This window comes from Notamacropus eugenii, chromosome 5, assembly GCF_028372415.1.
Source record: "Notamacropus eugenii isolate mMacEug1 chromosome 5, mMacEug1.pri_v2, whole genome shotgun sequence".
NCBI classification, from domain to species: Eukaryota; Metazoa; Chordata; class Mammalia; order Diprotodontia; family Macropodidae; genus Notamacropus; species Notamacropus eugenii.
This window is the reverse complement of record NC_092876.1, coordinates 301,488,353-301,502,998: the sequence shown is the minus strand read 5'-3', so window position 1 is coordinate 301,502,998 and position 14,646 is coordinate 301,488,353. Positions and strand designations below refer to the sequence as shown.

The 14,646-nt window shown below is 38.2% G+C and overlaps 2 protein-coding genes across 2 annotated transcripts in view; one reads left to right on the top strand and one right to left on the bottom strand.

Annotated features, from left to right (window-relative positions):
* Nucleotides 1–13,613, top strand: part of GPR39 (G protein-coupled receptor 39) — a 267,807-nt gene extending 254,194 nt beyond the window's left edge. The window contains exon 2 of the mRNA XM_072613286.1: nucleotides 12,959–13,613. Within this exon, the coding sequence (XP_072469387.1) occupies nucleotides 12,959–13,482 (524 nt within the window). The 3' untranslated portion in view covers nucleotides 13,483–13,613. The remainder of the gene's footprint in view (nucleotides 1–12,958) is intronic.
* A 137-nt stretch (nucleotides 13,614–13,750) lies between these two features.
* Nucleotides 13,751–14,646, bottom strand: part of LYPD1 (LY6/PLAUR domain containing 1) — a 33,183-nt gene continuing 32,287 nt past the window's right edge. Inside the window, exon 3 of the mRNA XM_072613287.1 lies at nucleotides 13,751–14,167. Within this exon, the coding sequence (XP_072469388.1) occupies nucleotides 13,932–14,167 (236 nt within the window). The 3' untranslated portion in view covers nucleotides 13,751–13,931. The remainder of the gene's footprint in view (nucleotides 14,168–14,646) is intronic.

Below are 14,646 nucleotides of genomic sequence, written 5' to 3'. Positions count from 1 at the left end.
GAAGTAAAGGGGGACAGGATAGGATGGAGGGAAATATAGTTAGTCCTATACAACACAACTAGTATGGAAATCATTTGCAAAACTAAACAGATATGGCCTATATTGAATTGCCTGTCTTCCAAGGGGAAGGGGTGGAGAGGGAGGGAGCTAAAGAAGTTGGAACTCAAAGTGTTAGGACCAAATGTAATGTTCTTACCACTGGGTAACAAGAAATACAGGTTAAGGGGTCAAGAAAGCTATCTGGTCCTACAGGACAAAAGAGAAGACAGAGACAAGGGAGGGAGGGAGGATAGAGGAGAGAGCAGATAGGTCACAGGGGCAATTAGAAAGCTCGGGTTTGGGGGGGGGAGGGGATAAAAGGGGAAAAATTTGTAACCCAAAATTGTGTGAAAATAAATGTTAAAAGTTAAAAAAAAAAAAAAAAAAAGAACCAGTGTTGGAAAATGAGAAGGGCTCTCCCAAATTGTTGGGGTCCAAACCAAGGTTGATCTTCTAAATGCTTGTTAGTGATGTGGGCTTTCTACATCAAGTTTATGAAAAATCAGGTTTGTTTTTTCATAAGTGAATGGGGGCTCCTCAACCTGGGTGGGCATTTTTCATTTCAAATTCTGTTCTTGCAGCTTACCAAATAGTAAGGCCTGGAAGTCTTTAGACAAGTTACCTGAAAACTCTTCTGGAAATGGTTCCAATATTGTATTTTATTTTGTTTTAGTTACTTAACTACTTGAATACCTGAATAAACCATTCTCCAGAACAAAATTATTTTAATCCTTTTAAGTAACATGGTCTGAACTCTTTGACAAACCTGTACAGTACCTCTGGCATGGATAGCGTTTTAGTGCACTGATGAAAACCATGAGTTTCTCTTTACTTTGACAAAGTAATGTAATTTTTACCTTATTTATGTGTATGAAATTCCAACAGTTAATTTGAACTGAATTATATTTATATAATGTTTGTATTTTTAGGTCTTTAATACAGTGCTTCTACCTCTCAAAAAAAAAAAAAATGAAGGGGCTTGAAGTAGACTAGACAGACTCTGAGGTCTCTCCTAGTTCTTGATCTATAATTTTCTCAAAATGGCTCTCTCTAAGATCATCAATGATTTCCTAAGGGTCAAATCCAACGATCTTACTTCTGCAGCATTTGACACTAACCCCTCTGCAGCATTTGACACTAGTAATCACCTCCATCTTCTGGATATGATCTCCCCTCCTGGTTCTTTCTAACTTTCCTGCCAGTTCTTCATTGTCTCTCTGATTCATTGAGGTATATGTGCTCCAAGGTTCTCTGTGCATGGCACTTTTCTATTCTTTCTCTCTCTCTATTCTGTTCTCTCAGTACAGTTTCAGCAATAGAATTAACTTTCAGGGCTTAAAATAATTCTCCTTTGCAAATAACTCAGATCTGATATCTTTACCGAGTCTGAATCTTCAGTCATCATTTATCTCTGTCTGGATATCCTACCAGCACCTCAGACTCAATCTGTTAAAAATTGAACCTCTTACTTCCTCATTCAAACCAAATTTACTCCTTCCTCTGAATGTACTATTCAGTCATCCTGATGAATATCTGGTCACTGGATTCAGATGGCTCTGGAGGAGAAGTGAGGTGACCTGCACAGCCCTCCCTCACTCAAAACAAAGTCAAGTGTAAGTCATGTCATTATTTCTCTGATGGCATGTTCTTCTTTGGCAATGAAGGACAAATACACACACACACACACACACACACACACACACACACACACTATTTATTTGACCATTCGTGTTACAGCTCCTTAAAAAATACCATTTTTGTTCTTTCTCTCCTTCACTTCTAATTTCAATTCAGTTGCCAAGTCCTATTGATTCAACTTCCATAATATTTTGCATAATTCAATTCCATTCTATTCTCAATGCCACCAAGTTTATGATTATTATAGTCTCTTAATGGATCTTTTTGCTTCTAATATTTCTTTCAACTGCCTTCACACAGATACCAAATTAATCTTCTTTATGCATAAGTCAGATCATGTCATACACATGTCATACACATACCTATTGAAAAACCTTCATTAGTTTTCTAGCATGGATGGAATAAAAATAAAACTTTTATTCTGGCATTCAAGGCTCTTTGCAATCTGCTGCCACCTTACCTTTCCAGCCTTATCTCACACTATTCCCTTCAATGTATTTTGTGTTTGAACCAAAATTAAATGTCTCTTATACACATCCACATGCACTTCATATGTCTTACATATTTGCTCATGTTGTTCTATCTAGAATTCTTCCCTTCCCAAACCTGTGAGTTGACATTCTGCCCATACTTCAAAAGCTTGTTTAAATGCCACATTCTCCACAGTCTTCCTTAATCCTTTCATTCAGAATGATACATTTCCTTACACCTTGCCCAGAAATCTCTGTGCATTTCACTTAGATGTTTATCATGATCTATTTTGTATTATATTTACTTGTATTTTAATAGCATTCTCCCTACTAGACTGTTTAATGATTGCAGGCACCATGTCTGATTTAACTTTGTATTTTCTCAAGGGCCTCTATGTGATAGGCAGTTAATAATTCTTATATTTGAATTGGAGGAAGAAAGTGCTATATCAGGAAATGTAAGTGACTTAAAAACAAAAGATAACAGTAAAAATTAACTTACAAACTTTAAAATGCTGTGTAAATTGGAGTTGTTACTCTTTCTACCTTGTAGACTAGGGAACAAGGTAACCAAATTTGTTTGAACTGTGTACAAAGTAGCTTCTAGGTAGGAATAAGGGTGTATGTGTATGTATGAATAAATCACATGAATTATATAACATATGGGCTTTGAAACATAGCAAGCAAATTTTTTTGGTCTTTTCTCCATCTTCATTCTTCTTGACATTTTATTTTTGCAGCACTTGACATTCCCATCTTAGGTTTTTGTAGCACTGATGTCTTCTAGTGCTCAGTCAGACCACTCCTCAGCCTTCTTTGATGGATCTTCTAACTATAGGTATACCTCAAGCCCTCTCCTCTTTTCTGTAATCTTTTACTTAGCCATGGCAACAGCTTCTTTGGGTTCAATTATCATCTCTACATGGAGATCTATTTATCTAGCCCTAATCTTTCTCCTGAGCTCCAGTCAATCCTGCATCACCAAATGTCCACTGGACATTTTGAACTAGATGGCCTCTAAGAATTTCATCATTTTCACCCTAAATCCACCCCTACTTTGAACTTCTATATTACTATCAATTGGTCTCCCATACTAAGGTTTCTTTCCACTCCAATCTATCCTCCAAATAGCTGCCAAAGAAATTTCTACTAGGTCCCCGGGGCTATGTTACTGTCCTACTCAGTATACTCCATTGGCTTTTTATCCTCTCCAGGACCAAATGTAAGCTTCTGTTCTGGGCATTGAAAATCCTTGGAAAGTTTGCCCCTTTGACATATCCTGCTCTCCCTTCTATGGACTCTGTAGTCCAGCCATACGGGGCTTCTTGCTGTCTTCATACAGCACATGCCACACTGTCTCCTAGCTTTGCCCTAGCTGTACCTCCTGGCTAGCATGTTTTTCCACCTTAGCTCCATTTCTTATAATTTCTGACTTGCTTCAAAAAAGTTGGGTTAAGTTTCAGTTTCTGCAAGAAGTCTTTCCGGGCCCCTCCAGCCATTATGCTACTGTCTCCCCCTTTAAGGTTACTTACATCTACTTTATATGTATCTTACAAGTAATACATAGTATCTCCCCCATTTGGAAATATAAGCTCCCTAAAGGCCGAGACTATTTATACTTCTTTTGTCTGTTTGTATCCTTAATATAAGGGGCACATAATCAGAGCTTACTGTTGACTGATTTTTTAAAAGAAATAATTGTATTTGTAAGGTAGTAAATAGTGCAATGGCTGAGAAGGATTCCTTCTGAAAGGAACAATGCTGCATGACTTATTTAGATCATATGGCCATTCAAACCATCTCGTCATACCTGATTTCTCCAATTCTCTTCTCTGCCCCTTTCTCTCAAAACACCTATACACAAAAGCTTCAGTAACAGATACTTAAAGAAATACTGTTTTGTGCTTCACGTTTATTCTGATATATGTGTTCTACACAATTGTTGTGGTTGTTCAGCTGTTTCAGTCATGTCTGACTTTTCATGACCCAATCTGGGGTTTCCTTGTCAAAGATACTCAAATGGTTTGCCATTTCATTCTCCAGCTCATTTTACAGATAAAGAAGGTGAGGTAAATGGGTTAAGTGACTTGTGCAGTGTTACATAGCTAGGAAGGGTCTAAGGTCAAATTTGAACTCAGAGCTTCCTGATTCCAAGCCTGGCACTCTATCCACCTAGCTTCCCATGCCACATGATGGATACACACAACCATTGTTGTTAGGGACACCAGGCCCAGTCTAGCCTTCATGTCAGACACACTAGTAGTATGATATATGTAATATGGAGATCATATCAAGTTTGGAGGCAAAGGACCTGGGTTTGATTTCCAAGTCCACTGCTTAATACTTGTGTTACCTTGAGTAAGTCACTTGATCTCTGAGCCTGTTTCCTCATCTCAAAAATAAAGGAGTTGGGTTAGATGACATGAAAAGACCCTTATAGCCTAATGATGCTGGATTGACAAACAGAACTGGGTTCTAGTGTGGGCTCTGATTTGAACACTCTTGTGCCATTCTATTTCATCATTTAAGTTGGCTGGGCCTGGATTTTGCATTTATGAAATGAAGAAGTTAAGTTATAGGATCTCTAAGGCCCCTTCCAACTCTGAGCTTCTTTGTAAATCTCAGATCTTTCCCTTGGCTCTGGAGCAGAGTATTGAGTGTAGGCAACACATTTGATCACCATCTTACATTTTCCCTACTCCCTCTCCAGGAGTCCTTCATTAGTCTGGAAGGTCCTTCTAAAATAGCCCTCTGAGCCTCTTTGGATTGGAGGTACCTGGAACTCAGCCTACATAGCTTTCCTATGCCTCAGATTGTTAAAGAAATGGGAAGTGAAAGGGGCAAAGTTCTCAGGGGAGTTCCCACTTGGCAAAGTCCAGGGAATAAATCACCAATTTGGTCCTCGGCAAAAATTGTGCCTGGTCAAAGAGTGGGGTGTTTTATGCTGTTAACTGGCTAGACAGGTAGACACACTACTTCTCTCTAGGTTTCCATTTCCTTTTCTGTAACATGAAAGATTGGTCTCGATCCCTTTTCTAATAATAATAATGATAATAATAACAATATAGTTCTAATTTTCCAACTTGCATGTGCATTGACTTAATACTCTTCCATTAGAAACTATAAATGCCTATTCCAATTATTAATCAGGGTCTGTAAGTGTGAGAAAAAATGTTGGGATGATAGAAATTAGTTCACTTTGAGGGTTACAATGTTTATTAGCACCCAGATGTTGTGTTTATCAATTAACACCCTTGGGCAACACTGTTGCATGATACCATTTCACCTCCTTCCCTACCCCAATTGGAATTTTTGACATGTCACAGTTGAAACATTTGGCTTTACCTATCAGAGTGAGAAACAGTTATAACACTTGAGACCTTTAATTTCAGGACAGCTTATACAGTGCTTTACAATAAATTGTTTGCATAGAAAGTCACAAAGCTATGTACAACAAATCCACATAGAAAAATATTTATTTAACAGATTTCAATTGATCATTTACCATGCATGACTAAAGGGATGACAGGGCACTAGACAGCAGCTGCCCCCAATGACACCTACTTCTAGTAGAGTGGTATTCTAAAGCTCCCAGCGAGGGTTATTTATTTTATTAACATGTGTTATCTTAGTTAATTATCTAGTCTTTTCTCTTGCATGGAAGCTTGCAGGTACAGATGGAGTAAAACTAGGTGGAACTAATATTTACTGTGTGGGCTCTGATCTCCCCTTCACCTCTGGCCTCAATATGGTAGATGATACCATATTGGTAATGGAACCCCTAACTGAACTAGACCAAATAGCTGAGGCCAAAACAGATCATCATGCAATCTATCTCCATGAGCAGAAGAAACCATCCATGTGATTAACATTTGTTTTTAAAGCTATGGGCCTGAGCTCCATCTGGTGAATTTGAAAACTGAAATGAAAGAAAACTCTCACATAGCTCTTCTGCCCCTCTGTTTTAGTCTTTTAATAGGAAAAGAGGTACAGGTTTGCTTAAACAGTTGTGACTGAACAGCTCAGGAGAGAGGATGATTATCATGTCTTTTCTGCACCCCCCACCCCCAACAGCATTACCCCATTTATCATTTCTGAAGCCCAGGAAAGAAAAGCAGGGGGCAATGGGAGGTGGCTCCCTGATGAGACCCAAACTCCATTATGTAGCCTACACCTGTATCTCACACCTGTATCTTCAGCATCCAAAGTGTTTTGTTTTCAAAACTCTTTTGAGGGTTTCTTTGGCAAAACTGGCAGCAATCCTACCAGTTAAGATAGCTGGCCACCTGTAAGCTATTAAGAAACTTGCCTGCAGCTGATCCAATTATCTTAAGCCCATCCAAGCAAACAGTGGGTGGGTTGGCAATATAGGCCTTATTGTGCACTGCTTGGTTCATGGTTATTTTGGCAAAATTCAAGGAGAGAAAATGGAATAGAGGGGAAAGAGAATGAGGTAAAAGAAGGAAGAAGAGCAGAAAAAAAGGGAGAAAATTGAAAAAAGGAAAGACTGAAGAGAGGAGGTCTAGTGATAAAAAGAAAAGGATACTTGAGACAACAGGAGCAAGGAGAGAATGAACGAATATAAAAGCGTTTATTCATCATTTCCTATGTGTCAAGCATTGTGCTAATCAGGCATACAAATAGATAAAGCAAGACATTCCCTGATCTCAAGGAATTAATATTTTAATTGGAGGAGAAAATAAGAGAATTCAGCTGCAGGGTAGACTAGAAAAGCCTGGAAATGTTAAATGTTCAGCCACAGGATGGAAGACAATATTCAGTGTTTTAGGTCCATCAGCAGATCAGATAGCAGCGCCTAGATGACCCACAGTGCCGATGGTAAGGCCTGGAGGACTTCAGGGAATTTAGTCAATGCTGACTTTGGCTAAAAAGATAGATTAAACAATTGGTTTGTAATACACTGAAAAAAAAAGTAAAGTAAATGGATGGTGACCAGAACAAATGCAAAGTATTTTCTAATAAACAACGTCAGCGTGAACTTCTTAAAGCTTGGATAGTTAGAAATTCCACTAAGGTGGATGTTGATAGAGATTACTTCCTTGTTTACCTTTTGACAAAACACAATCCCTCAACTGAGGCAAGGTCAGTGAGATCAAAATAAAAAGAGAAATTGAGAAAGAGCCAACAGTTTATTGAATGCATTTTTCTCTTTTTGACTCGTGACTCTTAAATATACACTTGATTTTCCCTCTCAACTGATCTTTAAGAGTCAGCTGACAAGCCAAGTGTTTCATTACTCACTCTCCCACACGTAAATTAATTAAATTCTAGGGAAAAAAAAATAAACTAAAGCTGTGTATGTTAATAGTCACATCCACCAATTGATCAATCCAATGGTGACTGTGTTGGGTTCCACACCAGGCTTGGTTCATTGATTCTTTATCAAGAACTGGTTAGGATGGTCATCAAAAGTGTGATGCTTTTCCCAGTTCCTCACAATTCTAACCCTGCCAACTTTTGCTTAAAAGTACCCATAATCCTTCTGATTTCTATTATTCCTTACAAATCTTTTTTATGGCTAACTCCTAGGATAAGAGATCAGTGTTGAGGAGGAATGGGAATATTTTGTTTCTAGGGCCAGAAGAAAAGTTAAAAATCAGGGTTTGTTTCTTTTTTTTGGAATTAGCATTAGAATAAATAGTGTATCTTACTTTCTTGTCCCCATTTTCCCTACCTTTTACAATAATTCTCTTTGAATTTTCACAAACCCAACTCTTTAAGATAGGAATGGAACAGCAAGGTTTAAAAACAAACGAACAATGCCTTGGAGCCTTTTGAGTCCTACAAAGTGGATTTTCTTAGAAAGAAATCATGGGACTGCCAAAGCTTTTCTGGTCATCAGAATAAAATCTGATTGGGAGCTACCTCCTTAGGTGAATAGTCTTCAGATCTGTGGTTACTGTTTACAAGAAACCAATAACTCAAATATGACTTGATTCTGCAAATCTTCTGAGAAACATTTATGTACTTTGGGTTTATACAGAATGTTGCAATTTATGTGGTCCAAACCCTTACATATGACCCTCAATATAACTGACTCATCCCAGAAGGTCTTTCTCAGTAAGCTCCAAACTAAGGGCAACTGAACATTGAAAAGTACTGGGAGGATATCAGTTATTTACTACTTCAATGCAAAATGTTTTCCCAAGGCTATACTGACACTTCAAGGGGGGGCGGGGGGTGGGGAAAGTTGGAAATTATTTTCTCTTCTTTCCAAAAGGAATTAAGAAGGGTGATGGGACAGTCCTGCGGCCTGCTGTGAATCTGAGATTAGAACCTAAGGTATAGAGACAGCATTGTATAATGGAATTAGCAATGGACTTATGCGAGTCAAGAGACATGAGGTCTGTGACTGATTCTGTCACCAACTAAGTCTGGGACATAGCATGTCACCTCTGTGGGCCTCATTTTTATCATCTATAAATTTAGGAATAAGATTAGACCCTCTAAGGCTCATTTATCACCCCAACATTCTTTGATTCTCAGATGAATTAAAGGAAACTACAAACACTTATCCTCACTTAAAGGTTGGGAGGAAAAAAAATCCAAGTACAGAATAAAATATATATCAATGCCACCAAGTGTCAAATTGTATAGCTTAATGCACCTTTGAAGATTAAACCAAGCAGATGGATTCTAATGCTGTTGAAATTTCAAGCTTCATTGAAGTAGGTTGTTGGACATCTGCATTACTTCTGTTTTCTAAACATTATTCCATTGAGAGTAAATCTGTCTTATCCTCTAATAGTCCTTATCATTTTAGTGTGCTGATGAAGGATGAAAAAATGAAAGTAGTTAATGCAGAGAAACAACTATGATGCAAACATATTTCTTAACTCAGAGTACAAGGTTATTTAGAATACAATACATATTTATCAACGATGATGTTTGAATAGTTTACCTGTTTTACATGAGTGAGTTTGGCTCACTGATCTTCATTCAAGTTCACCCTAAAGTTGAGTGTACTTTACATATTACATAACACAGACTAAGACTTTATAGATTTTCCCAAGGTAATATACAGGTCCAAATTGATTGCATTTCAACTCAGATTTACCAAAATGTTTAATATGCCATATTAAAGCATGAACAAGACTGTACAGCTTTGCCTTGGAGCTGCACAGTAGCTAAGAATTTGGCTGTGACCAAGGTACTCATTCATAAAAATGCATGGCACAGAAAATAATGCCTATTGTTTCAATGCATAAAACTGAGCACTTACTTGTCTTTATAAAAATGACAAATTCTTCATAAAGGGAACTAAATTTCTCCCTGAAACACTAACCTTCATCACATGGCCCAAGGGCACCTGTCTCACATTTGTCATGGACTGCACCTATATACTTAATGCTTAGCTTTCCTTGAAAAAAAAAAATTACTTTCGAAAATACAAGCAAAGTTACTAATTTATCCTTTCCACTCTCAGGAGACCAGAGGTAATTGCGTCATCTTTGCCAAGGGGTTCAAGTGCAGATAGGTTCTTTTGACATAGCCAGGGATTCGTAACAACAGAAAACAACAAAACCCAAATCTTGTGCTTATTATTTTGGCCTCAGATGTGGGATCTAGAATTACCTAATATATCTTTACATGACGATATGGAATGGACTTATTCTCTTAATGCCAAGTCCTACAGAGTAAAGTTCTGGACTACAAGAATCAGAGGTGGAAATCTTCAGACTATGGAAGAAGCTTCTTTTAGGTCTTCCTGGTCAGAGGATCATAGGATTGAGAGCTAGAAAGGATGTTAGAAGTCATCCAATCCCTTCCTTTTAGAGATGAAGAGACTGAGAGCCTAAGACGATATGTAACTGAACCTAAGTTCTTTTTTGATAATGTCATTTGATGTATAGTTAATGACTAGTGCCATGTGTGTGTGTGGTCAAGGTTAAGGGCATGATGGTGGTGATGGAGGTTTGAGGTTGGAGGTGGTACAAAGGGAAGAAGCCAAAGTGCTAGAAGTCTATCCTAAAAATTGGTCTTTTATGATAGAATGGTCATGGACAAGAGCCATGACCATTTAAAAAGGGGCTTGTAAGAAAAAGTCTAAGAAAACGAGTAGTAGTTAATACTGAAATAAAATAACCACCTTCATTCTCTGACCTTGTCCCACAACTATGTTTTCCTCTTCTAGTCTCAGAACTCCTTTTCCTTAGCTTTAAAATGCTGCGCTATGGGTAATTCATATCTGCTTGCATTCCCCACCCCCCACTGGATTTCCATTTCCTGGATTGTACAACTACACACAACATAGCACAACACACTAAAACTATGTGCTCAATTTTTCATATTCTGGGAAATCAGTTGTCAGATGAAGATGGTTGTGCATGGGCCCTGTGAAAATCAATGATGGAGGGAAAGAACCTACTTTTTCAAGGAATGTACCTTCTGTTTCAACAAGGCAGGCCTCCTGTCTTCTTCACAATTAATAATCTGAACCTTTCAGGCAGTGGTGCCGAGACAGAAACAATAACTTTATAGAAGCAGTAAGATAAACAGAATACATGAAACCCCAGTGCTTCTCAAAGTGGTTATATGCTATCTATTTTCAAAGTAAGCAATACCTTTCTCCTCAGTTAGAAAAAAAAAGTGATTTTTTTTTTTTAAAGTCCATTATATGTAATTAGATAATTCAGCCTGTCTGGGTCACAGTGTTTTCTTTTCCTCTTTTAAAAATCATATCATTATGTTTAATTGTTTCCTGGTTTTATATTTAGAATTATTGAGTGTTTGGGGGGCACTTCTCATGTAGAGAATACTATATAATATAATAATAATATAATAATAACTTTTATATAGCACTTACTGTGTCCCAGGCACTCTGTCAAACACGACAATTATTATCTTATTTAGTTCTCACAACAGTCCTGAGAGGTAGGTGCCATTATCACCTCCGTGTTACAGATGACAAAATTAATGGTAAAAAGAGGTTAACTGACTTGTCTAAGGTCACATAACTAGTGTCTGAGGGTAGACTTGAACTCAGGTCTTTCTAAGTCTAGGCCTGATGCTTCATCCATTGCAGTACCTCACTGGAAATAAAACTTGACATCAGAAACTGTAAAAAATTAAAATGGTCACAAAATGATCAAGGAACCTAGGAAATAAAGTCATCATTGACTCATTTTTTTCACAATTGAATTCATTTATTCCCTAAGGACTGACTACTGGGTGAGCAGTGCTTTTCAGAATCACTGCTGAGAACCCACCCAAGGCACATTTACTACTGAGCAAAGAGAGGCCAAGACACACCCAAGCGGGATTGCCACTTCTGGCTTTAGTAGACGTGTTCACTTCTCCTGGAGCAGTTTTTATTATAGAAAATATTCATTTTTTATCTCAAATAGGAAGAGACCATTAGCAGCATTTGTTTCCCTATGGCTTGTTAGTGGACTGGTATGTTTGAAAAGCAATAAGGAATCTTGTCTTTTGCTGTGTTATCCAAATGCAAAGAAACATAACAACAGAAAGAACCTTTTTGAAAAACCATATGAAGCACTTCTATGAAATGCTTCTCTTCCAACGGGAGTTGCCTCTAGGACTCCATTATCACTTCATGAGAGATGGCCTGGTATAGGGCAGAGTTAGAAGACCTAGCTTCAAGTCTTTGCTCCTGAACTAGCTATGGGATTGAGGAAAGCATTCTGAAATACCATAGCAGTGTGGACTCTTCTCAGTATGGCTAAATGTCTCCTTAGCAGCAGAAAGGGCCTCGATGAAGATAAGTGGCCTTCAGCTTTACTTATCCAATCTAGACAAGCAGTCAAGACATTTGTTGTTAAACATATTGTATAGCACATGTCATGCTCCATCAAAGTAGCATAACGATCAATGGTCATATACATAAGGGCCCTGAGAGTATATGTGAATGTATAGATATAAATACAGCTTTTGATTATACCAGAGGGTGCTTTATAATTAATTATAATTTCTAAATAGTTGCATGAACACTCTCTCCTCCTTGAGGGTCCATTATTTTTCTAGATTACAGAACTGAGAGGGAAGAAGCATGGTTAAAGACCTATGAAAGACCCAAGTCCCAAGCCAAGTTATATACTGATTTTAAGGTTAGCTATTAAAAAAATCCTCTTCTAGGGAGAGGGAGATAATGACTGGGAAAGTGCTATGAAAACACAAAATGTACCACAAAATGTCAACCATGAAGATAGTGAATATTGAGCACTAAGTGGCATCTATATACTCATGACATAAACCATTCAAAAATCTGATTCTACTTGAATTTAATAATAATCCAATATAATTAAGTGTATGTCCATCCCCATCAAAAGGGTATATGCTTATACACACTTCCTTTCGGCTTAAAAATATTCTCTCTGAGGTTGCCAAAAATAATGCCAACTCTACATCTTGTAAAATACGAAGTCTAGTCTTTTACAGACTTGCCAAATCTAATATGGCTATATTTTTAAAAGGAAAAAGAAGGAAACAAGAACAAATCAAATTCACAGACCACAAAAAATGTTTTCCAAGGTTATAAACATCAATGAAACCATTTTAAAATGAACAGACATCAACAGGTATAAATAAGCCCCATTTAACGTTGTTGTTGTTTGTTGTTGTTTTTTGATATAGCCAACTACACTGACCTGGAAAGAGTGTTGGGTTTTTTTGGGTTTTTTTTTGGCTAATGGCAGAAAAATCTGTCAAGCAAGACATTGAACAATTGATACCATTTCCTAGCGGGGAAGTGCAGAACTGAGAGACTAAATATTTTATGATTTTTTTTCACATGCTGTTTTCTCTCTGTTTCTTCCCCTTTACACACTCAGGACTGATTGTTGTGACTCTAGCAGTATGCTGGATGCCAAACCAGATTCGAAGGCTCATGGCTGCAGCAAAACCAAAGCAGGACTGGACTCACTCCTATTTCAAGGCATATATGATTCTCCTTCCCTTTGCTGATACCTTCTTTTACCTCAGTTCTGTCATCAACCCACTCCTCTACAATATCTCATCTCGGCAGTTCCGCAAGGTGTTCATCCAAGTTCTCTGCTGTCGCCTGACTCTTGAGCATGCCAACAAAGAGAAACTCCTCCGGGCCCATTTGAATTCTACAACCAGCAGTGGTCGCTCTGCACGCCCATTGCTCTTGATTTCCTCATGGCGCCATGCCTCTGCAAGAAGAACTAACAAGGTTTTCTTAAAAACTTTTCATAGTGAGGACAAGTGTGACTCAGAGCCTCAGCAACTGGGTCTTGAATCACTAGAGCCCAACTCAGAAAGCAAACCACGGGAAGTTGCTCCAGAGCCCCATCTAGGTGCAGAGAACAACCTGAGGGAAAATGAAGTATGAATTCCACATAAGGCAGTCATCTTTGAGTCACCCTCTCCCACCCTCACAACCCTTTAAAACAAAACAAAACAAAAACACTATGAAAAAAAGTTAGGAGTTGGGAGGCTTAAAAATAAATGTATCCACCTTAATGTCGTTAAGTGCCAATTTTGAAAAAGATCTGGTTTCTAGTAACACAAAGGAAACGAATGATTTCCAATTCCTCATCTCTTATCCCCCACCCACTTTTAAGTGCACATTGAAAATTCAGTCATAGATTACAAAAATGTTTCTTTCTGGAATTTGCTTTTTTTTCTTTTTTACACTGCTCTTTCATTAAGGACACAAAGAGAAAAAAAGAACAGCAAGGTCCTGCTATATAAATGTTGCTTCAGAAGATAATCAAGGGGGTTGCGGGAGGACGGAGAGCCAAACAAACAGGGTGGGGGTGAGAGAAGCATCCTTCTATTTCAGCAGTGCACTGAGAAGAAGGCCAGTTTCAAGAGAAGAATGGTGGTGGGGAGCCCTGCCCTGGGCCTTGCAGCTGAGCTGCCCCTTTTCTTGGGCCGGGGCCCATTGCAGAGTGAGGATTTACAGCAGCTGATACAGACTGAGTTCAATTTCCCTGGGGAGCAGAAGGATTGGTACCCAGCTGAGGCAATGAGGCAGGCAGCAGACGATGCACAGGACTTGCGATACAGAACTCCTAGAACACAAAACCAAAAGACACTTCCGTGACCATGTATTGGCTAATACCAAATCTAAAGCCTCCCCCCCACCCCCACCCCCACCCCCCACCACTGAAGACCTCCTGGACAACCTGACCAAGTCGTTTGGTCCCATGTGCTTTCCTGAAACTTGCAGATTTGCTAAAATACGTCATCATGCTTCTTCCCAACAAAATATTGAGAGGAAAATGTATTTATCTCAAACCAGATAATGTATCCAACTGAATAAAAGGGTTATGGAGACCATGATGTAATTTTTGTACTGTAAAACATTTAAGATTATTTTGCTGTTACAAATACTGTGATTTATTTGTAGTCTTGTATGATGCATAATTCAATATACATGTTATATATATGTATGTGTGTATATATGTATATATGCATGCATGTATGTATTTTAACTATTGTCCTTAGTGCATCAGATTGTGCCAAGCATTGGATATGTTCACTCTTGGGA